At 33.1% G+C, this 26394-nt stretch overlaps 1 protein-coding gene across 3 annotated transcripts in view; it reads right to left on the bottom strand.

Moving 5' to 3' along the window:
- The window catches only part of LOC131158799 (protein NTM1-like 9), a 34594-nt gene extending 24178 nt beyond the window's left edge, over positions 1-10416 (bottom strand). Inside the window, exons 1-2 of one of the 3 annotated variants that reach the window (XM_058113674.1) lie at positions 10039-10416; positions 9009-9298 (exon numbers count right to left, since the gene is read on the bottom strand). In XM_058113674.1, the coding sequence (XP_057969657.1) occupies positions 9009-9298; positions 10039-10207 (459 nt within the window). In that variant the 5' untranslated portion in view covers positions 10208-10416. The remainder of the gene's footprint in view (positions 1-9008; positions 9299-10038) is intronic. The other 2 variants (XM_058113676.1, XM_058113675.1) reach the window with 2 other exon arrangements.
- Between the last annotated feature and the right edge of the window lie 15978 nt (positions 10417-26394).

Genomic DNA, 26394 nt, shown 5'->3' with positions numbered 1-26394 from the left:
TAGTTTTAATTAAAAAGTTTGTATAGATTGAATGAGATATCCAAGAAGTCAATTATGGATACTAAAATATAATAGCAACATATTGCCACACGAACTAAAAATCATAAAATCTAATTTTTAATTTTTGACAAAAAACAAGAAAAAAAAAAAAAAAAAAAAAAAGACTAGCAACCTTGGTTTTAAAACCCGTTAACAGTTGGTGTAATGTTAATGATCATAGTGAAAAGGTAAGGGCCATCACGAACATTATCTAACAATAACATACATTGAAACTGAGAATTCAATTTTTGCATTTGCAAACTTGTTGAAAAGATATAAATTCAAAAGTTTTGATCCCATAATCCTACATAATGCTGTAAATGAATTTTAGTAAATTTTAATCAATTAAATATGATGCATACAACAAGTATTAGATGCCATCTTGGTTGCTTTAGTGGCTATTAGCGAGAAGGAGCATGCATTTGCCACTTTTCACTACTATATTGAGTACAAGTGAAATTTAAACTAAGAAATCATAAATACAAAGAATTACAAAACATAGAATTCCATCTTTTTTACTTCTTTAGTCTTTAATGGAATTTTGTTATCTAAAAAATAAAGCATAGAATGTTCACATATAAACAAGAACAAAAATACATAGCAATAGAACGTACTTTTGTGTCTAAATTAGTTGCAAGAAAAACACCGAAAAAAATTTGATGGAACTTAGAATATGAAAATATGTAATTTTAATTAAAGAGAAACGCTAGGTTTATTTGAATTTTTTATTTAAAAAAAAACTACTAAGTAAACTGTCAAGGAAAATAAACCTTGAAATGGCAAAAAAAAAAAAAACTACTAACAAAATAAACCAACTTAAAATTGAGTTTCTAGACCTCCATAATAAAGGAAAAAGGGGAGAAAAAATGCAAAAAAAAAAAAAAAGAACCTAGAAACCCATTTTAGGCATTCATGGCAAATTTGATAGTGTAACAACTTATAATGGCCCATAACAGTTGTTACGGTAGTTGTACCAGCTGGTATGGGACCATAACGATCATTATTGTTGTGAATCGGAAGACCTCCAAGACATCACCCCACAACAATCATGAAAGCCACTAACACCGTAATGTAATAGTCGTAGCAGCCATAATGCACCGATTTTTAAAACTACGCTACCGACATAACAAACACATTGTAATATCATGTTTCTTCACTTTATAGAAACGAAAAACAAAGTGATGCAGGGGCAGCATTGGTTCTGCAGCCATGGAGAAATTAGAAGAGGAGGAGAAAGTGGAAGGGAGGAGAGGAGATACCAAGGAGGGAATTAACATTCACTTCAATTCACATTCATCAACAACTGCCTACAACATGGCTTTCATACACTATTTAGAAGAAAGCTTCTTTACATGAAATTACACATAAACCCCTAAAACTATATTACATTACAAATGTACCCCTACTTTACACAAATTTCACAAACAACCCCCAAATACACATAATCCAAAGAAGGAGGAAGGGGAAGGGAGGAGAGAAGAGAGAGGGGATAGAAGGGGGGAACTCACGTTCACTTCAATTCACATTCATCAACAACTGCCTACAAAATAGCTTTCATACACTATTTATAAGAAAGCTTCTTTACATGAAATTATACATAAACCCCTAAAACTACATTACATTATAAATGTACCCCTACTTTACACTAATATTACAAACAACCCCCAAATACACATAATCCTAGACTAATTAATACTAAACACACATATTAAACTACTAACTTAACCCCACAATTCCTTAACCCAACTCTTCTTAATTATTTTCCAGCAAGCATCTTCCTTAAGTCTTACTTCTTGTCCTACATCAACTCTCCCCCAGTTAGAAAAAATTCGGCCTCGAATTTTGAGGAGTTGAAGGATCAAAAGGGAGAGCAGACTTGGATTCTTTGAAGCCAGCACTTGAGTAATATAAGAAACCACGATCCTTTAGCAGCATCATAGACTTGAATTGAGAATTGGCATCAATAAGCACATCGGGAATGACAAACTCAACAATTGGAATGTCTAAAGAACCTTGGATGCCTTCAAACACATAATTTCCTTTCTTGTATCGTCTTCAAGCTGAGTAATTATGATTGATTCTTTGTCTTGGTTCATGGGTAAAGCGGACTTCAAAATGATTTTCTTCCCATTATAATGAAATACATGTGTTCTCATGTCCTTGAGTCACAGCTAAATCATCCAACCAAGGAGTACATGGCCAATCTTCATAGGTAGGATATCACACCAAACATTATCATAGTAAGCACCCATTTGGATAGGAACCAAACATTTTTCATAAACATGTAAGGTAGTGTTATCAATCCAAGATATGTCATAAGGCTTTGGATGGGATTCCGCATAAAGTTCCATATGAAGGACTCCATTTATGGGAGCCACATTCATTGGACATCTTCCATCAATGATGATTTTGCAAACCTTTTCTCTGCATTTGAGAAAGGTGTTGAAAAGCTTGAAAGTGCGCCCAAAGTTTAGCAAATGACATTCCTTTTTCCTATAATTTGTCACCATGTTGTTGGATTTATGCATATATATGCTGCAGCAATATATCACAACAACTTTAACACAATTTCCCACAAACCTTACTCCCAATTTCTCGGAAAAAAAAAAAAAACTATCTTTAATTCACCTTGATATTGGTTGTCCTGCTGAAATGAAACAAATTCACGAAGAAAACTCACAAATTACAGCAACAAAACCTGATTTTCGAAGCTGGCAGTGGCAATTTCAAGGTTTCGTGCAAAAATTGTTGTGCTTGCTTACAATATATTGTGTCCACAACCAAAATATCAAGCTGCAGATCAAATAATCATGGATAAACTCAAAATATCGGGGCTGCACGCAATTTCTCACGAGACAGGAAATTGCAGAAGACTCTGGGAGACTTTCTCACGTGCTTCTCTGGCGCATGAGGCGCGAGAGTCACCAGCAAAGAGATTCCGGTGATGAAATTTCAGGCGACTGCAGATCAGTGGGTGGGGAGCACAGTGGTGATGATGATGTGATGAGAAAAACACAAGACACTAGGGATTCTTGAAGACTGACGACTGGAGTATGTTTGGCCAGTGCGTGTGGGTCCTCCAGTGGTCAGACAGCGATGAAATTTTGAGGGGAAGGGTTTCAGGGGGTTCTGTTTTTTGGTGGTGTGGGTGGTGTTGCAGGATGGTCGCTCGAAAGTGGTCGAGATTTAGGGACACAACTGGTATTTCTCAAAAGTTCAGAAACTGCAGAACTGCTTTTCAGTTTTTTTTTTAACCGAAATTCAGAAATATATATATATATATATATATATATAGAGAGAGAGAGAGAGAGAGAGAGAGAGAGAGGATTAAAAAACTGCAGGAGAGAAAAGATGAAGATGGGAGGTTGGAGGAGTTGCTGGATAGAAACTGCCAAGAGACAGCCACAGAATTCAGAAATGAGAGAGTTGAGAGAGTTATGGAGGAGAAAAGAAGAAGATAGGAGGGTGGAGGAGTTTCTGGACAGAAACTGCCACAGATTTCAGAAATGAGAAAAAGAGTTGAGAGAGTTATGGGAGAGAAAAGAAGAAGATGGGAGGTTGGAGGAGTTGCTGGACAGAAACTGCCAAGAGACAGCCACAGAATTCAGAAATGAGAAAGAAAGTTAAGAGAGTTATGGGAGAGAATTAAAGAGAAGAAGAAGAAGAAAAAGAGAAGGAAAAGAGAAACAGAGAAGAAGCAAGAGGGCAGAAAGGCTGCTGGGCAACAAAGGATTAGGGACAGAGAAGGACATCAGAACAGAAAACCAGAGAACAAGAAGAGAAGAAAGAAGAAACAGCAGCAGAGAGGGAGCAGAAGTTACAGAACAAAGGAGAGAAGGAAAGAAGAAGAAGAGGAGAAGAAGCAACAGCAGGGAGGAAGGGAGAAGTTACAGAACAGAGGAGGAGAAAGAAAGAAGTTGTAGCAGAGAGAGATAGAAGTTGCAGAACAGTGGGGGAAAGGAAGAAGAGAAGAAGAGGGGGGAAGAAGAAGATTGAAAAGAAAAAATGTGGGAATTGAAATGGAAGAAAGAGATCGTGGTTGGGCTCAAATACCAAATGATGCAGGGGCAGCATCAAGGTTCTGCAGCCATGGAGAAATTAGAAGAGAAGGAGAAGGGCTGAGAGAGGAGATACCAGGAGGGGAACTCACGTTCACTTCACATTCATCAACAACTAACTTACAACATGGCTTTCTCTCACTATTTATAAGAAAGCCTAAACACATAAAATTACACACATACCCCTAAAAATACATTAAGCATAAACAAACTCATTTTTTTGATAAGTAATAAGTTTATTGATACCAAAATGAACACCAAATACACAAGGAGTGTACATGGGGTAAACAAATCAAAAACACATAAACAAACTCATACTTTACACAAATATTACAAACCCCCAAATACACATAATCCAATTCTAATTAATACTAAACACGTACAACACAACAACAACAACACCAAGCCTTAAGTCCCACTAGGTGGAGTCAGCTACATGTATCCTTTTCAGCCAATTCATCCAAGCAAGAGTGTTTTCCTTTATTAGATTAAGGGCTATTAAATCCTTTCTTAATACCTCATTTCAAGTTATTTTAGATCTACCCCTACCTCTTATCATGCTAGAAACATCACTTTTCCTCACAAGTGCTCTACTAGGCTTGCGTTTCAAATGCCCAAACCATCTAAGCTGCCCCTCCCTTATCTTGCTTTCAACAGTATTATACCTAAATTATTGTGTATATGTTCATTTCTCACTTTATATTTTAATGTTAAACCACTCGTCCACTTTAACATTTGCATTTCAGCAACTTTAACTTTTTGTACATGTTTCTTAGTTGTCCAACATTCTGAACCATAAAACACAACTAGCCTTATAGTTGTCTTATAAAACTTTACTTTTAATTTAAGGGTATTCTACGATCACACAACACACCAAAAGCACTCATCCATTTCACCCAACCTATTTTTAATTCTTTGTACCACACCTTCTTCAATTTCCCCTTCAGTTTGCATAATAGATCCAAGATATCTAAATCTATTAGTACTATTAATCTCTTGATTATCAAGTTTAATCTTCTCCCTGTTGCTACTCCTTATATTACTAAAATTACATTTCATGTATTCTGTCTTATTTTTACTTATCATAAACCCTTTAGACTCTAATGTGACTCTCCAAAGTTCTAACTTAGATTCCACTCTTCTCCTATTATCATCAATCAACACTATCATTTGCAAACAACATACAACAAGGGATCTCATTTTGGATATTCCTAGTAAGTACATCAATTACTAGCAAAAAGATAATGACTCAAAGTAGAACTTTGAAGTAAACCTACTGTGATTGGAAAATCTTTAGATTCCTCTCCTACAATCCTAACTCTAGTCACTACTCTATCATACATATCCTTAATGACCTTAGTATATCTACTGCAAACCCCCTTGTTTTCTAAGCCCCACCAAAGGACTTCCCTAGGTACTCTATCATATGTTTTCTCTAGGTCAATTAAAACCATGTGCAAATCCCTATTCTTTTCCTAAACTTTTCCATTAAACTTCTTAAAAGATAAATAGCTTCCGGTGTTGTTCTCCCAGGCATAAAACCAAATTGATTTTCAGAAATCTTCATTTCTAGCCTTATTATATGTTTAATTACCCTTTCCTATAATCTCATCGTATGACTCATAATCTTAATTCCACAATAATTATTACAGTTTTAAATGTCGCCTTTGTTTTTATACAAATGTACTAACGTACTTTTCCTCCATTCTTCTGACATTTTCTTGGTTTTTATAATAGTGTTGAATAGATTGGTTAACCAAATAATTCCTTTATTCTATGTTCAATAATCCTTTCCCCTAATAGCATCATATGACTCATAATATTAATTCCATGATAGTTATTACAATTTTGAATGTCGCCCTTGTTTTTATACAAAGGTAATAACAGACTTTACCCTCCATTCTTCTGGCATTTTCATGGTTTTTATAATAATGTTGAATAGATTGGTTAACCAAATAAGTCCTTTATCCCCTAAACATTTCCAAACTTCAATTGGTATTTATCTGGTCCTATAGATTTCCCACTATTCATGTTTTTTAATGTCATTTTAACTTCAATAACTCTAATTTTGCAAATAAATCTCCTATTTTTAGTCTTCTCCGTTCATTTGTCACTTCCAAGTTCAAGCTTTCATTTCGGTTTTCATTAAACAAATTATTAAAGTATCTTCACCACCTTTCTTCTATGTCTTCTTCTCTAATTAAGATATCATCATTCTCGTCCTTTATATAGTTTACATCACCTAAATCTTTTCATTTTCTTTCTCTAACTGTAGCAAGTTTATAAATGCTTTTTTATCCTTCTTTTGTTTCTGTTTAGTATATAACTTATCATACCTTTTACGTTTAGCTTCATTAATAGTATTTTTTGCATTTTTTCTCACTTCTTTATATCTTTTAAGATTTTCTATATTTCTACAACTTTACCATATTTTATACCAAAATCTTTTTGTCTTAATGACTTTTTTGACTTCTTGATCCCACCAACAACTTTATTTACTACCCAAGTATCTTCCTTTAAACTCACCTAAAACCTCTTTTGCTATCCTTACGATAGAATTAGCCATTTTATTTCAAACAGTATTTGCACCTACCTTATCTCCATTCAAGTTGCACTATCTAGTACTCTTGTGTTGATTTATGTTACTTCTCTTCCATTTAAAAATATGTATATCTAATACTAAGACTCTATGTTGTGTGGCCAAACTTTCACCAAGGATAACTTTACAATCTTTAAAAGATAGACGATCTCCATTCCTACTTAAAAAGAAATCTATTTGACTTTTATTATACCCACTATTTAAAGTTATCAAGTGTTCTTCTCTTTTTATAAAGCAAGTATTCAATAATTACCAAATCGTAAGACATAGCAAAATCTAAGATTGTATCACTGGCCTCATTTTTATCTCCATATCCATGGCCTCCATATATCCTCTCATATCCTATATTATCCTTTCCAATATGACCATTCAAATCAACTCCTAAGAATATCTTTTCAAACGTTGGTATCCCTTGTATGATATTATTCATATCTTCCCAAAATTGTCTTTTAAGATTTTCTACTAAGCCAATTTGGAGAGCTATGCACTAATGACGTTCACTATCTCTAAGCCTAAAGCTATCCTGATTTTAATTATCATATCTCCTATTCTTTTAACATCTACTACATTATCTTTTAGGTCTTTATCTACAATTCCTACCCCATTTTTATGTTTCTTTTTACCAGTATACCAAAGTTTAAATCCTAATTTTTCAATTTCTCTAACTTTCTCTCCTACCCATTTCATTTCATTAAGTTAACTTTCCTTCTAAACATATTTTCCACTATTTTCACACTTTTACCCATAAGAGTCTCTATATTCCAAGTTGCTAATCTAATCTTAATTTCTTATGCTAGCTTACTAACCCTCTTTTTATACTGACCCAGTCTATTCCCTTGTCTTAAGTGAATTTGGTAAGAATTTATGATAATAAGATCTGACAAAGTTTTGCACTGGTTGTCAGCTACTTAAAGCAACCCTGCTCCTTAATCTAGGCTTAGGACCGGCTGTGCGTACAAAGAAATTGTATTACACAGGCAGAGTACACGTTTGAGTTTTTTTTTTACATATACAATTTTCTAAATCACACCTTACTAGTAGAAACCACACACACAATACAATGCATTAAAAAATAATAAATTTAAAGCATACAATTTTGGGTGTGAATCCAAGCTAGCCTACAATTCAAAAACCATGCAATATTACTTTTGAAAAATTCTGTACATTCCAAAACTTGCAAATGAAAAAACACAAAAACACAATAATGCATATACTAAGCCTAAAAATCATAAACACAAGATCTCCACTACTAACCAAACTATTGGAAAAATTATTATTAATAATAATAAGAAAGAAATAACAAGAGAGGAGAAGGTCTCACTAGTGACTAAAACTAAAAAGATAAGGCCAATCACTTGAAAAATACTACAGCAAGTATCCTTTGACGTAGGAAATTTGACGCTGCTAATGAATATCAATCAAAGAATATTTAAGCAAAGAGGGATTGCAAGAATTCTTCAATCTAAATTTAAGATTCAAATCCAAGAATATTGAAGAAACAAGATTCCTCGATCCGAAAATCTTCTTGTTAGAATAGCAAATTATGACGAAGAGCTAAGGGTTGCAAGAAAGGAAATTAAGGTTTTAGAAAAAGAGATTTTTAGGTTGAAGATTGAGCTTCAAAAATATAGGTCCTTAGAATTAGTAAACTATTATATAAACCCAACAATTATCAATCTAATTCTTCTTAAATAGTCTCAAACATGGATCTTCTCAAGGTCTTGCTTCTTGTCCTACATCACAAGGACAGCCCCTTAGCGAGTGTATGATGCACCTTAGTTCTTTGGACACTTTCTTGTTGAACGCTTTAGAGGCTTTCGGGGAGCAAAGAAACAAGGATATTAAGGAATGTGCAGTTTTTGAAGTTTTAGAGACAGTGTGTTGAGAGAAATGTTTGCATTTTTATGCTCATTCTTTGCCTACAGATTTGATTTGGGAAGGGATTATATTTTTTGCATCACAATAGATTTTCTGTTATGATTTCCTTAGTGATTTTGATTTTTCTTACCTTCAACATAATTGATTGGCTATATTTGATTTTTTTTTTGTTGTATATACTTTTTTTTCTATTTTTCTTGTGTTCATTGTTCAGTGTAGGAGGATTGCTCATCCTTCTTACATATTCTTCTTTTTTTCTAATCAAGGGTGAATCTGGTATAAGATGGCATTATAGTAACACTGGTGCAGTCAGAATCAAATAAAAGAAAAGGTCATTGTAACGCACACACTGACTTGATGCAATCACAAAAAAATAATTGAGTCAACTAGGTGCACACAGGTGCAGGCATGTACATACACACACACACGGGTACCTGGCCTGGGCCAGTGCCATCAAGATCCTTGGTAGTAGCGCGATACTCATGCATGATCCAGTTAGTGCGCTGACCCTTGGGAGCACGGCCTCTGTGGAAAACAAGGGTCTTCTTCATCCCAATCAAATCTGTATTGGGGCCAGACCGTGACTTGATGGTGCGATCCTTACCTGTGGCCTTCCAGTATCCAGCATCAGTGGCCCTGTTAGAACGGTGCCCGTTTGGATATTTCCTGTCACGGGGACAGAAGAAGAACCACTCGGGATCGTCCGTCTTTATTACAGAAAGCCCTAAACAATCCGAATACCCACACCCATTTATTCATTGGATTTAACCATCAAAATAAGGAATTTCCATTTCCATTAAATTAAAAGAAAAAGATAGTGATTCGTGGAAATAAATAAATGAGATGACACAACCTTGAGTGATTCTTACCCTTCCTTTGCGGCCTGTTTGGAACTTGAAAACATTAGGAAAAGGAAAGAAAAATAGGAAGGATTTTACTTTAATTAATGAAGAAAGTGAGAAAGAAAATAAAAAATATACTAAATCAATGAATAAAATTTTAATTTTGTACATCATTAACATTTGATTTTTCTTAAATTTTAATTATATTAGAACATTTTTTTATTTATAATGGTATTTGATATGGAGAAAATATATATATATATATATATATATATATATAGTAGTATTTTCCTTTCCTTTTCTTTTTTCAAGCAAAATCCTTGATGCAAACTGACCCTTTAGAAACTCAGATTTTCTAACAGTGTCCGAGAATAAAATTTTGGATTTTGAATTTGAAATTCTGTGACATTAGATACGAGGGTTTTATTTATTTTAAATTCACAATCTCAAGTTCGTGTACTCAAATGCAATAATTGTGGCGTAAATGGTCGAAATACCACGGCAAAATGGGTTAGATGGTGCGAATAAAGGGAATTGAGGTTAAACAAGGGAATCAACAAAGACGGAATCACTAAGAATAAACCCTAGAAAGAATAGGAAAGTACAAAGAAATAATAAATACCAGGTAAATCCCAAGGCTCCCTTTTACAAACGTCGACCTCGGGAATAACCCGGACCTGGGAATGGCGGCCGTTGATCTTGAGACGGAGGTAGTGGTTGATGAGCTCCTCGTCGGTGGGTCGGAATCTAAATCCCAGCGGCAGTGATTCCAGTGAGAAGATCTCCATCATCTACAGATAAAACATGGGACACCAAAACCCTATTTCTCAAAACCGAACTGGTAAGCGCTTGCTCCCTATCACTCACTCACTCACTCTCTCTCTCTCTCTCTCTCTGAAGCGTTCGAGCTTTCTTGCTTGCCTGAGCTTTTCTGGCTGCGCATGGAGTAGCTACATTTTAAATTTTAAAAAATGGAGAGGCATTAATAACCTTCCGTTTCAGGGACATTTTTTGAGATTTAAGAATACCAAAAACCTACCTTAAGATTGGTAAAAAAATACAAATATCTTTTTATGTCTCGTAAAAAAAGATAATTGTGATAAATGAAATTTGTGATATTTTAAAAACCTTAGACGGTATTTATGTTTTTTTAAAAATCACATGAGGTATGTATCTTTTCATCAAATCTCAAAAAAGATATGTGTTTTTTTTCCTTAATTTTATTTAAATTCATATGATCATTTTATTTTTATTTTAATTAATAAAGTGTGTGTAAAATAAACTATTTAATCTAAAAAATATTTTTAAATATTTAAAATTTTCTGACAATAAGTTATCAAAATACTTGAAACCCATAAATTTTGATTTTCAATTTTTTTCGCAAATAATTGAAATCAACAATAGAAATAGAAATCTAACAACATAATAAACTTATTTTTATAATCTGTTTCTTCAATAGTAGAAATGAAAAAAAAAAAAAAGTACTAATATTAGATTTTTACAAAAAAATAAAACTACCAAAGAACAAAAACTTTATGATGTGTTTTTTAGCAACAAAATAATTCTACAAATAAAATTTGTGTTGACAAAAATACAACTAAAGAAATATATTTAACAATAACAAGTTTTATGTCCCATTAAATAAGGTCAAATATATAAATCCTTTTGAGTCAATTCACTCCATCATGGACATTTGTTCAACTAACTCAACAAATGTTAAATATTTTTTACAACCTCATTCTAGATTATTTTAAATCTAACTTTTCCTCTTCAATATTCCAAGTTTAATATTATCTTCAATTCCTCCTTAAATTGATAAAATCACATGTCATATAATTTTGTCTTGTTTATACTTATCCTCAAATCTTTAAACTCTAACACCGTTATTCAAAAGCTATAACTTAGATTCTACTTAATTCCTACTTTTATGAGTCAAAATAATATAATTTGCAAATAGTATACATCATATGATCTCGTTTTAAATATTTTGTCTTGTAAAAAACAGTAGATATATGTCTTGTAAAAATACATCATATGATCTCGTTTTCCTGTATACTAACTTTTAATTTCTTGTATACTAACATTTAATTTCCTGTATACTAACATTTAATTTCTTGTACTCTAACTTGCATTCTAAAATATGTTAACTTGCATACTAACATTTACTTACTTGTATATTATTTCATTTACACACATTTATGCACACACTTTGCACTTGTCATTCACACACATTTATGCATATGCATTCTGCACATGTTATTTACACACATTTATGCGCACACATTTTGCACATGTTGTTTACACACGTTTGTGCACACACATGTTACGCATGTTGTATATGCGTATTCATGCACACACTTACACACACCATGCATGCATGGTCCTTCTTGTCCATACACGTACACTCATGCGGTACATCATCACCTGTGACCTCATCCATACATGCATGTTCACATGCATTCACATACTCACATGCATGCATGCACACACATACAAATGCATTCACACACACATGCATATATATGCATGCAATTTCACACATGTATACATGCATTCATATACACTCACATACACATGCACACATGCATTCATATACACTTACATGCACATGCATGCATTCATATGCATTCACACACACATGCATACACATGCATGCATGCATTCACATGCACCCACGTCCACATGCATTCATATACACTTACATGCACATGCATACACATACATATGCATTCACATACACATGCATTACATCATATCATTACGTATGCATGCAGTCACACTTACACACACATTCACATTCATATACATACATGCATGCACTCACACTCAAATGCACACATTCACGTGCTCATGCATGTACATGCATGCCATTTCACACATACACACGCATGCGTGCTCATTTCCATCCATGTAACCCACCTCACGCATCCCGATATCACCCATGACATCATCATGTAGGTCATTGTCCATCCATGCATGCATGACATGAGTGTTCTAGTCCAGGCCTTACATCATGTCATTATTCATGTATGCATGCATGCATACGCATGCCCATGCATGCGCATGCCCATGCATGCGCTCATCCATCACATATCATGCATATGCATATTCATGCGTCAGTGTTATTGTTCATTCATGCATGTAGGCATGTGTATATGTTCTTTCACACACACATGCTCATTCATGCATGCACACACATTCATGCGCGTACCCAATCATGCATGCGCATTTCCATGCATGTACACACATTCATGCATATGCGTATCCATGCATGCATACACATTCATACACATGCACATCCATGCATGCACACACATCATTCATACATGCACCTGAACACACACAACTCATGCGTCAGGCAACGCGTGTTGACTAATGGTCTCAACCAAGACCTTAAACTGGTTTTCCTCCCGAACCAATCAACGTTTGACCGGTTCATCCTCTCCTGAACTGATTCACGCCAGTTTTCTCCATTTCACTTGTATATTATTATCTAGATATCCAAAAAATTCACAAGAAATCACAAAATTCTTAGAAAATCTCAAAAAATATATTTTCATACTTTGATTTCCATGGTTTTTATTTGTACTATTTTGAAATTCGAGAAAATATTGAAAAATCACAAAAAAATCATAAAAAATATTTTCACACTTGAAAAAAATCACAAAAATATTTTTTAGGCATAGAAAATCATTTCCATCCCGAACAAATTTCAAAAACCTCTTGGAATAATATTTTCCTATTTAGAAAAACCTACAAATTTCAAAATCCCCGAGAGCGTATTTCGTACTTTATTTTCTTGATTTTTATTTCGGATGATTGCAATAAAGGGCATGAACTCTCCTGAGTATTGAATTGCCCCGGTTCTGAGGTAATACCTATATAGTATCTGTTTTGCGTTTTTTTTTTTTTTTTTTTGGAAGAGAGTAATTTCGAAAGGCTTATTATATTTATTTTGAGATAATTTTTTATCAATATCGTACCATTCGTAAGAACGAGCGCGTAGGAGGTACTAATACCTTTCCCTTGCATAACTGTACTCCTGAGCCCGACTCTGGTGACGCAGGCCTATTCTACCCCTAATGGGGTAGCAATCAAGTGTTCTAACCGCACTTCAAAAGGTTAGTGATGACTCCATCACACGTTATTTTTTCACAAAAAATCACATTTTCAAAATCACACATCCATTCTTCCCAGTTTGCAGCCGCACCCATTTTTTTTGCCAGAGTGGTTCTCTGGGCAGGGTCCGGGACGTCGCGACATTATTATTTCATGACAATATATATATAGTAACTCGGATAATTATGGGAATTAAATAATAAAGAAATGAGAGGAAGAAGAAAATTTTAAGGGGGGCGCAGCAAGGCCTCTCGGAAAACAGAAGATACCATTGGGTTCCTAACTTCGCCACCAACATTTCTACTGGAGCGGATTTATCGTGGGAGCAGTGTAGGTATCACTCCTGAAGAAAGGTATATTTCCTCTAAATCCTTACTTTCTTCTTAAATCTATCGTTAAATCGACAATCAGACACCACCATGGGGTCCTAGTCGTGATCATTGTCATTTTGGCGTGAGTAAATTTTTAACTGGGGTCTTCTAGACCCCACTCCAAAGGGAGAGTGAGATTTGGGAAATTAGGTAAATTGGTTATATTTGAGGGTATAATTATTTATTTAGAATTTATGTGTATAAGAAATGTTAAAATAGTATTTTATTTAGGATTGATTTAATCAAATTAGGATTTTTGATTTAGGGTTCGGGTGAGTGCTGTAGGTATTTTTCGGGATCCCTATTGGCGTAATTCAAGAAACTAGATAATTGGAAAAATATATATTAAGCCAAATATTTTATGAATTTAATGGAAAATGAATTGTGTTATATATACGTGTATATGTTTCGGTATGTGTTTAAAATTCGAACCATTTAAATTATATTTTTTCGAGATTATGGCTATTTATTATATATGTATATATGAAAATGAACTGATGAAAGTGGAAAATATTTTCAGGATAATTATGTAAGAAATGAAAGGTATTTTCAGTATATAAATGTTAAATGTTGGTTGACTTATTTTACAAGCAATGTATGAATTTTACTATTAAATTGTGTAGTATGAGTAAATGTAAGTTTTGTGCTAATATATGTTAAATGTATGAGATACAGGTTAAGTAAGTAAAGCATTAAGAATGAAATCTGATATGAACCATGCTTCTTGTGTATGTTAATGCAACCATGTAAATGTTTGACGGTTGAAAGTTGTGTTAGCATATTCTAGCGCATTTCTATGTGGACTAACTGATGACTGCTAAAAGGAGCTGTGTTAGCAGATTTTAGAGCATTTTTATGTGGACTAACTGATGACGGCTAAAGAGTGGCTATAGTACGAATGAATGAAATGAAAATGGAATGAAAAGGCAATGAAATGACAATGGAATGAAATGTGAAATGTGAACGATGTAAATGGGAAAGAGTTACTTAAAGTGAAATGCAATGCAATGTTTAAGTTATGAACATGAACATATGTGAATGGTTGAATAATGACAGAAATAATAATATATTATGATATTAGAAGTATCTATGCTCGTAGAACATGTTACAATTGGGCGGGGCGTACTCTTCACCTAAGGGCTTGTTGAGAAAGGTGAGTGCACTAGTAACTTCAGATGTGGTTGTAGCTGCATAATGTACTAGGGCAGAGGGAACCTACTTGTATGAGCTGGTAGATTTCTTCATCCTTGGGGCCTTCGCTGGTAAACCTTTATTTGAACTCAGTATGTACGAGATCAATCTAACACTAGAGGGCTTACTGAGTAAGGTGAGTGCCCTGATATGCTTCAGTTGTAGCAACCTCAATTTTATTAACGTAAAATGTAACATAATAAATATAATGGTCAACCCGTACCCGTGGGTAACGGGGACACCTGTCAATCACAGCGGAAACCTAAGCAGCAGTAAAATAAAATCTCAATCATCTATCCAAAAAGCATAATACCAGAGTTATTTACATTCCCAAAATACTGTATTTATTTACAATCTTCCAAAAATCAAAATAACTCTAGGATCATACAATAAAAATCTCTTGATCCTAGTTAAACGCTTACCCTTCTAGTAAGGAAGCTAAACCCACTCAACGGCGGCCCTGACCCGCTGGTCCCTCTGGGTTTCCTGAAAATTATTTAATATTCAGGGGTGAGCCACTTCTTAGTAAGGAAAAATAAACTAAATACAGTTGTGTGGTAACATGAATATTTAAGGCACGTAAACATATACAGTACATTTCAAAACTCTAATGCACATTCATCATATCATACTGGATAAACATATACTTTCATACTTGTTAATAATTCATAACATACATAAAACATCTATTATAACTGTAATACTGAAAATATACTCAGAATGAATAGTTAGCTGGTGTCATGTATTACCCCCCACGACGGGTTGTACAGCCCAAAGGCGAGACCCAACAATGGCTGGCCTACCATTGCCCAATCAAATATGTCTGTAAGTATGATGGGTCCGCCACACCCTAGTCCGGACTGTCAGGTGGACATCCACACTCTACTGAAAGCCACATCGAATATCCATCTCCCACCCCCTCATGGGGTGGTTAGCACTAATCTGATCATAAACATATGATCTATAAGTTACGGTATTGTGCCCCTGAACTAAACTAAACTAACATCCGGGTTCTGATAACATATAATAAATGATATAATAGCAGCCTCGTGCCGTTCATTTTTATAAATACGGCCTTGGGCCGATAACATAAATACGGCCTCGCGTCGATATTGTTTCAGGTATATACATTCTGAAAATAAATCATTTATCATATATTCGTCAAAATCATCACAACATAACTCATCTTTTCATAATACCTGAAAACATGCTTTGCTCGTAAAATCTTTCATATCATAGTACATTTCATGTAAAATAATATTCATGTCACACATGTGCTGTTAAAAGTCATACTTCATATTCTAAAATCGTGGTTTTCTGGCATCTCATACATACATATACATTTTAATCATCATAGCAGTATTTTCCCAATCGTACATTTCATTCGTAATAAACAAATATAACATATGCTTTTCTGAAAATATATTTACTCATAATTAATAATAATTTGCATGAAAAAAATAACTGCTTTAGTTTATTCCCTTACCTGGCTACTGAGAAAGTCCCTAAAATATCATAGCCTAACCCCCGTAGGATTTCCTAATCAATACCCTGAAACTGAAAATTCTCAGTATTAAACCTCAGTATTTTCATGCGTACATCATTTTCTATAACTATCGCAAGACCAAATTCGGCTTAAAAAGTCTTACCTCAACTCAAGGATGATTTCCAACTTCTTTTTCCCAATAATCCGCTTTGGCAAACTCATAGAGAACTTCGCCAAGAGCGTCGTGGTGATTTCGGATTGTTGATCCGACGTATATCTGGCCCAAAAATGATGAGAGAGAGAGAGGGCCGAAGGGGAGAAAGAGAGAGGGTGAAGATTGCTTAAGAATGAAGATAAAAATCGGATTTTTGATATATATATATAGGGCCAGATTCGTCGATGAGACACGTCACCTCGTCGACGAGTCCTTCATTAAATTCGTCGACGAGACCCTGTATTCGTCGACGAATCCAGGCAATCTCTTGTTTTTATCCCCCAAATGCAATGTCGTCAACGAAGTCTACGGCCTCCTTCTGTTTCTGTTTCTATTTCTCTCCCTCTTAATTATTCAAATTCCATTTTTATTCGGGTTGTCACATCAGTAGTGACCTTCTGGTTGCCAAATGTATCAGAGCAGAGGGATGCTACTTGTATGGGCAGGTAATCATCCTTATCCTTGGGTAATCTAGTGGGTTAAATCTTTTGCATATGTTTGGTTAGGCTCAGAGAATGATTTCAGTGTTTATGATAACGTTTTGCAAATGTTATTAAAATGATATTTATAAACCTCATATTAGCCACACGCTGTTTTAATATATTGTTTCTTCCCTTACTGAGATGTGTCTCACCCGAATATAAATTCATTTTTTCTGGACCTCCTCGAGATCAAGCTTAAAGGGCTCGAGGTTTTATAATATTTCTGGGAAATAGAAAGAGGAAATGGTATATTTTTATGCTAATTTTGAGATGTATAAATTTATGTTATATGTTCTATGTTTTAAGTTTTCTAATATATGGATGGTTGAGAATATTGGTATTTGGGGATTATGTTTTGGAGACATGTATAGATGTGATTACAGGTGGTGAATAGTTAATTTGGATTATGGATAAGAATAGTAAACTCTAGTATTATATTTGTGGAGATTATATTTATATTTATATTTTCCACTGTGTACATGATATTAGTATGTGGATTATCAGTTAAATAAATGGATTAGTAGTACTTCAGGCCCACGTAGAGGGTCAAGGCGTACATTAGTTGTGTGGCATGAGCTTGTAACAGATCAGTACAAAATTTATACAGCTTTCAGATATCATGTTTTACATTATATTAGCAGAAAATAATATTATACAATTTTCATACTATCATGATTTACAGTATTCACAGATTACCATGATTTCCAGAACTTTAAAGACATAACACAATGATATTACAATTTGTACAGTTCAAATATGACAGATCAATTATTATAAATATTTCAGTTCAGTTATTACAGTATTTTCATATTAGTTTACGGTGTTATGGTTATTTTGAAATCATGATGAAACAACAAGATAATACATATATATAGTATTAGACTCTGACGAATTAGATTAATTATCAGTAGAGCACAGTACCGTTGCTTTTTCAGATCAATTTACTAGCTACCGTGCCACGGGATTTGTGTTAGGATCAAGTTGAGGATTGGTGGAGTGCAGTTTACCAGGTACCATGCCACGGAGTTTGTGTTTGGGCTGGGCTGAGGATTGGTGGAGTATAGTTTGACTTATCCTGGTAGGGCAACCAGTGTTAAGTCCCACCTACGGGTCACATAACTTTATCATGAGGGATTAAATCATGATGTACAGTTTTCCAGGGTATTATCACAGTTATTTTTGTATATAAATTTACAAAATTGAGCATATTTATGAGAAATGGAAATTTTTGGAAATAAACTTATATGTATAACGAGTGATGGAAATGAGAGCCCGATTGTTTAATGATATGAGAGTACGATATCGTTACTAGTGATTGAGTTAGTGCAACCACACAGCTCGGGGGAGTGTGTTGATAATGGAAGTAGATTGAACCTTCGAAGAGATGTTGATTGCCCCTGGGTCTGGACTAGCTTGCGGTGGGTTAATCGTACTATAGACGAGGTATTTTGACTTAACTTGGTAGGCCAACTAGGGTTAAGTCCAGCCTTCGAGCCTTACGACCTAGTCATGTGAGGTTATTACATGACGATGATATGAATGACTTTTCTCATTACAAACGCGATACACTCATATGATTGTACTTTGATGTTTATGTTACTTTGTACACAAAAATATTTGTTGAACATGATTATATTTTGAGAATAATATATGGTTACAGATGTGTGTGTGTGTGTGTATACAAATTTCCATGATTTCTCAGTTAAGTTAATATTTTTATGAAAATGATGTGATACACTAAAACTTATTATCACACACTGATAATAATTTATTTCTGCTTACTGAGAAGTGTCTCACCTCGTAGATCTTAACATTTTAGGAAATCCAGGGCGTCAGGCGGACCGAGCTCCAAAATAGCGGAGGAGTAGATTTATGTTGATTAGGGTATCTTTCCATTTTGGGACTGGGTGTATGTTTGTATAGACTTTGAGGATTTGATGATTTTTGAGTGGTTGGTATGGATATTTTTAGGAGACAATAGGACTCTAGTATTGTACTTAAAGTTTAATTGGGTTATGTTTTCCACTGTATAGATAAAATATGGATATGGATAGGTGTATCCCCGGTACCCCACCTTGGGTCCCGATGGACTTTATTATTATTATTGTTATGGTATATGAGGTATTTGACCATTTTAAAAATAAATAAATAAACATGGCGTTACATTCAAACTATGTGAGATTGGATCTTGGGCATACTAATTTTATCCCCAACATTTTGCTCATGCTCATTCTACAAAATTTATTAACAATAATATTTCTTAAAATTATAAGGGTAATTTTATCTTAAAAATATTAACAAATCATGTAACTATGTATCACAACATATGTTAGATTTAATCATTTTTTATTACTAACTTTTTTTTTTTACAATTATAAAAATAATTTAGAGGGTATGAGTGTTTATGATTTAGAAAGTTAAGAGTTGCGTTTAGCAGCATAAATTTCAGATCTTAAATTTAGATTTGAATGAATTTGGATAAATTTCAATATCTATGAACATATATAATACAAAACGATGGAAGCGTGAGAAAGTTCCAAAATGCTAATCCTAAATTCTTAAAATTTTTAGAATTTTAAAACTTTCTAAATAATTATTCATTGGTTGCAGATTTATCTTTTTTAATTTTATATGTTGATTATAATTAAGTTATGTATTTAAAAATTAAATATAATTTAAAAACATTATTTCCTTATTACATATTCCACCCAAAATTCTCTCATAGATTTCCTCTCTTAAATTCTTATATTTTTAAAATTTTAAAAATTCTAAACTAATTATTCAACAAACTTGAATGCGCCGTGATTAGAAATGAAAAAATAAAATAAAACTAGATGTTAATTGGCAGTGATTCAACAATTATTTGTCAATTATTATTAAATTATATATAAACATATAATAAAGAGTTAACTTTCTTAAATTCCAGTGTTACCTTATTTTTCTTAAAATCTCTTCCCTACTCCCAAATCCTTTCTCAATTCCTTGTTCAGAAGCCCCACTTCCAATCAATTGAATATATTTCCTCACACAATATATCTCTCCTCTCAAATTTCCCTCTTCCCAAAATAGGTTTCTCAGTGTTTAATGTTTCGCTATCTATTCCCAATTCAATCACTCGCTTCCTCTTTCTCTCTCGTTCGAAAAGTCTAATCCCAAACCATACACCTTCAAACTAGCCTTACAAACCTAAAATAAATTCACCCATTCCCCTCCCCGTCATCCTCATCCTCGCCCATTCTCATTCGTGCAAACCCAAATGTTGGAGTCTTTAATCAAAGGAGTATAATATTTCTTTTATGTTGTGGTTGTGCTTTTGAAATTCTCAATTTTCACTAGCCTACATTTTTGGTTTTGTTTCTTGAGCTTTATTTTTTTTTTGTTTGATTATTCTTACTAATAATATGAGTTATTTGGGTTGATGTTTTAAGTTGCTAATAAGGTGTTTGTTAAAATCTCTACATGCACTTAATTTTAATTTGTCTATATTTTTTGTTTTGATTTGTCTATCTTATATGTTTTGTCATTAATTTTGTTTTAAGTTGCTAATAAGGTGTTTGTTAAAATGTCTATGTGAATTTAATTTGGATATCCGTGTGTGTATCTATATATATATATATATAGACACACACATACACATTGTTTTGATTTTCTTATATTGTTTATTTTGTTTGTAGTTTATACTTTTTTCCTGAAGTGTTTTGTTTAATTTCTAATATGTGTATATAAATGAACAATATAGTTGAGTGTTTTCTTACTGCTCTAAGGTGGTTCAATGAGAGTGTTTGAAGTCATTGGAACCTCAAACTCAGTGAAGGACATCCAAGTAGTACAAAAATCACAACTTTCAGCTTTATGGGCAACGACTTTTAGCTTTATTGGCAACACATTCGCTATTTTAAGTTGTGAAAACTATATATATAAAATGGTCATGCTAATTAATAAAACTACTTTGTGCTGATTTTGTAGGTTCCACCAATTTGATCTATATAGGCTGGGACTACTAGGGGTGAGCATAATTCGGAGAAACTCAAATTAATCGAATTAACCGACCGAAATTGGTCAGTTGGTTGGGTTAAGAACACAGGATCGATCGGTTCGGTTATGATTTTACAAAGTTCGGTTAATCGGTTAATCGATTCGGTTAATTCGATTAACCGAAATAACTAATTTAATAATTAATTAAAATTAAATATAAATTAGTATATGTTAATTTGTTAATATGTTAATTATTATATGCTAATTTGTTAATATGTTAATTAGTATATGTTAATTTGTTAATATGTTAATTAACATTTGGTAAAAAAGAGGTTTCATGGTATATGTTGTTTGCAGATGATATTGTATTAATTGACGAAATTAGGGACGGAGTAGAAGTTGAGTTAGAATTATGGAAAGAAGCTTTGGAATCTAGAGGCTTTAGGATAAGTAGAAATAAAACAGAATATATGAAATGTAATTTTAGTAATGATAGGAGGAATATTTAAGACAAACTTAAACTTGATGATGAAGAAATAAATAGCATTTGTAGATTTTGATACCTTGGATCTATTATGCAAGCTGAAGGAGAAATTGAAGATGATGTAATGCATAGAGTTAAAGCATGTTGAGTAAAATGGAGAAATACTTTAAGTGTGCTATGTGATTGTAGAATACCCTTAAAATTGAAAGGGAAGTTTTATAGGACAGTTATAAGACCAGCTATGTTATATGAATCGGAATGTTGGGTAACGAAGAAACATTATCCAAAAAGTAAAGTTGCCGAGATGAGAATGCTTACATGGATAAATGGTATAACATTAAAAGATAAATTAAGGAATGAACATATTCATGATAAATTAGGTATAACTTTTATAGAAAATAAGATAAGGGATGGACGACTCAGATGATATGGACACTTGCAACATAAGCCACATAGTGCACCTGTGAGGAAGAGTGACTTAGCTACTGTGGGAGGCAGTAGAAAAGGTAGGGGTAGACCTAAAATAACTTGGGAGAAGATAATATGTAATGATTAAAAATTCTTGAATCTATCAAAAGAAATGGTCCATAATCGCATAAATTGGCAGAAAAGGATTCATATAGTCGACCCCACTTAGTGGGACTAAGGCTTCATTTTGTTGTTGTAGTATTTGGTAAAAAAATCTATAATTATATTATGTTTTTATTAATTAATTTCAAATTAATTCGGTTAAATTCAGTTAAATGAATTACCTGAAAAGGTAATTCGATTCGGTGAGGCCCCTCTATTCAGTCGGTTCGGTTAACAGTTCTCATTAACTGAAAAATTCGATTAATTTGGCTCATTAACCAAATTTGGCTGGACTGACCGTTTGCTCACCCCTAGGACTACCCCCAACTCCATTTTGGCTCAAGAAGTTAATTAGTTGCCAACATTTTCAGAAGGTGAGAGTGCTCTTCTCAAATAAATCATTATACTACATTTTATGTTTGAAGTTCAATTCTTGTAATCTCGTCTGTTTACTTCATGATGCTTTTACAAACCAGTGGTTATTGCTTCCATAAGCTTTGAGCAATCTTTCGAACAATATAGTTATAAAATAAGGAATTTTATGATCTACAACAACAAACATATAAGGAATAATTATTTTTAAATTTTACTATATGAATGATTACTTATTTTATATTCCATGTTGGATGGAACAAAATAAGCTTTTGTATAAGTGGATTTTTTTCTAAATTATGACATGTATATTCAATTTTTGTTGTATTTTTATTGTAATCTATCCGGTCCTTAGGAATAGTCATTATCTGAACCAAATGTAAGCCTATGTTGTGTACAAGCAAAGAAAAAAAATGAAACAAATACAATAGTGTATGTGGTGTCATGACATCACGAGAGCAAGGGTGTCCCAAGGAGGTGAATGAAAAATATAGTTTTATTTTTTCAAGAAAAACGAAATTGGAATCGTCATTAACATTTTTAAGTGTGGTTAGAACATATGATTACTACCTAATTAAGGGTAGAATAGGTCTGAGTATACCAAAGTAGAGATCGAGAGTTCGGTTATATGAGGGGAAGGTACTGGCACCCCCTACCATTTTACGAACGGTAGCTAATTAATTGACAATTATCCCAACTTAAATTTAATAATTTTTTATTTTACTCCCTTTGAAAAAATTACAAAATACTAAGGTACATGCAAATAAATAAGTCACACAAATATTCACATAGTATATTTAATATAAAATAATCTCTTATAACTAAGGTACGGTACCCGTTTTTTGGAATCATAGGGACACCGCCCATACAAAAATACTTAACAAAACAATACAAAAATATTGGAAATAATAAATATCCCAATACAGAATATAAACATAGAATAAAGCTGAAAATATCATAAATATGAGATAATAATACTAATACGTCATAATAACAATACATTACATGTAATAATGATACTTCTATGCAGAGGGCTGGTATGTGAGAAATCTGCTGGTGCGTGAGAGGATGAAGGCTTCGGCTTGCTGGAGTGTTGGCTTTCGCGGTGGCTGCAGGAGACGACGCCGCTGTCTTGCTGCGGGAATGGAGAGATGATGGCCGGAGATGGGCAAGGCCGTGTGTGCGTGAGGTGAGGTGAAGCTGGGAGATTGAGGGAGATGGGAGAAAGTGCGCGTGAGAACGACGCTCCCCCCAGCGGCGTGCCCTGTTGTGAAGACTGCCCCTCCTTTTTATAAGCCCCTAAAGACCTAAATGAAACCCTAGACCCTAGTATTTATTTGCATGGGCCATGCACTCTTCCAATTTTATTTCTTTAAAAAAGTTAAAAGAAGGGCCCCGAAAAAAAAACGATGGACTTGATTCCCGGAAACAAAGAGAACTCGGACCCAAAATGAAATGGACTCAATAAAAATAAAATAAAAGGGACTCAATTTTTTTTTAAATAAACTCAATTAAAAAAAGACCTCAATTTTAAACTTTAAAGAACTCAATCTTAAAATAAAAAGACTCAATTTGAAAAATAAAAGGAATCAAATTTGAAAATATCCGGAACTCAGTTTAAGAATATCGGGACTCAAATTTAAAATAAACGGGACTCAAAACATCCAGGGCTCGATTAAAAAATAACTGAGACTCAATTTAAAAACAAATAGGACTCAATTTAAAATAAATGAGACTTGATTTAAAATAATCGGCACTTCACTTCAAGGACTTAATTTTGAAAAAGGGCTCCATTTTGAAATAATCGGGGCTCGTTCCTCAAGACTCAGGACTTGATTAGATTTTTCAAAAAGCATCCTCCCATTCGAGAGATACAAAATCAACTTCTTATTACGCAGAGTCTCCTCAAAAAGGTCCGATTAAAATTGGGGTTTCTACATGTGATTCAGAAGTGTGTGTTTTCTTATAGTTATACTTTATGTCAATTGTCTTATTGTGAAATTTCCTAATCATTGAGATAATCAGCTGAAACTTTGATTTATGAATATTTTATATACGATTTTTGTTTGAGCTAACTAAAGGTTTTATTTCTATTCTTTATTTTTCCCAACATTGGAATAAGGCCAAAAAAAAAAGGAGAAAGGGTATTTAATTTAAAGCACTTGAAGAAGTTATTTACTATTCTGTTAATTGCTGGTTTGGGAATGTTTTCATGGACTTTCTGTACGTGTTACTTAAGAAGATATATCTTATTAATTAACATATGTGCATGGGTTGAGGGATAATTTGGTTTTCTTTTTCTTGGTCGTATCATTTTGTTGCATGTCATGTATTTGATTAAATATTTTACCAAAATTTTTTATGCAGTGTGGAATTGAGGAGTGAGATTGAATCTGAAATTATGTATTGACAATGCTTATCATCTCGATGTTATTATTGATGTTATTATTGTGAATAGTTGTGATTCGTATCTTGTTTGGTGACCCACTTTTGCAAAAAATGAACTTTACTGGTGGATGAGTGTTGTAAATATTCTATACTAGTATAAATATCTTTTTTCTTAAGTTCAATTTTTTATTATTAATAATTCACAGCCTGTTTAGTAAAGCACATCGAACCTACATAGTTTGAAATTATTTTATGATTATAAATTCAAGTATATAAATAAATGATTACAAGTAAAAATTGTGTTATGTTCATAACATAGAAGAGATAATGCCAAAATTTTGATAGCTCTTGCATAATATTGTGATTTTAAGTTTATTATTTGATTTATTATAGTTAAATTTTGTATTTCAAAAATTTCAGAGACCTCCCCTGAGGTTTGTTAAAAAGACACAAGCCTCACATTATATTTTCCAAAAAGACAAGTTTTTTCAGGGTAGAATTGTGTTTTTTTGGTAAACCTGAGAGACGTCTGAGCCATTTTTGAAACTTTAGGGAAAGTCTTTGTCGTTTTGCTAAATCTAAGGAGGAGATGAGTGTCTTTTTGCCCTAAAATCAAAACAAAAAATATCAATAAATTTCAAAAAGAAAAATAATAAAAGCTAAAAGCCTATAACAAAATATGTGTACTATTTTTTAATTGTCATGTGAAATAAAGTTGTTATTGTAAAACGAATTTTGAAAACAAACAATTAAGCAAAATAGTTATAACAAATTTTATTTTATTACTGTATTTTCAGTTTGTATTATTTTTCACTTTATTATGTGAATCATATTTTCTAAAATATTATTTGATTTAAAGACAATGAACATTTTTTTTAGTTAAAATTTAAATTTTATCTTTATTTTACAAATATTAACCACATATGTTAGTTTTTGGCTTCTAGTTTCGATTTCTGATTTTTAGTTTTTTCGTTTTTATAATTTTTGACAAAAATACCAAATGACCACTCGATCTAAATTTTGATTACTTCATATCCTAATATTAAAATTTATAAAGAGGAAAATCAATGCTCTTTTAAAATATCATGGAAGCCCAGCATTCTTCAGCAAATTCTGCGGAAGGGGGTATATGTTGTACATATATTTTTTCTGCCTTTTGGATTAAGAGAATCCACGCTTTTGTTATTAACACGTGTGCTTGTAGAAGTTGTGCAAAAGTACATAGAACTGCCACGTGCATCACCAAAATTTCTAGGTTTCGAATGGACAGAAACCATCTGGTTTTCATTCGTCCACAACTGTTGCAATAATTTTGCTGATGTGAAA

This window comes from Malania oleifera, chromosome 6, assembly GCF_029873635.1.
Source record: "Malania oleifera isolate guangnan ecotype guangnan chromosome 6, ASM2987363v1, whole genome shotgun sequence".
Lineage (NCBI taxonomy): Eukaryota > Viridiplantae > Streptophyta > Magnoliopsida > Santalales > Ximeniaceae > Malania > Malania oleifera.
Note: the sequence above shows the minus strand (reverse complement) of the source record. Positions and strands in the feature narration are given on the sequence as shown.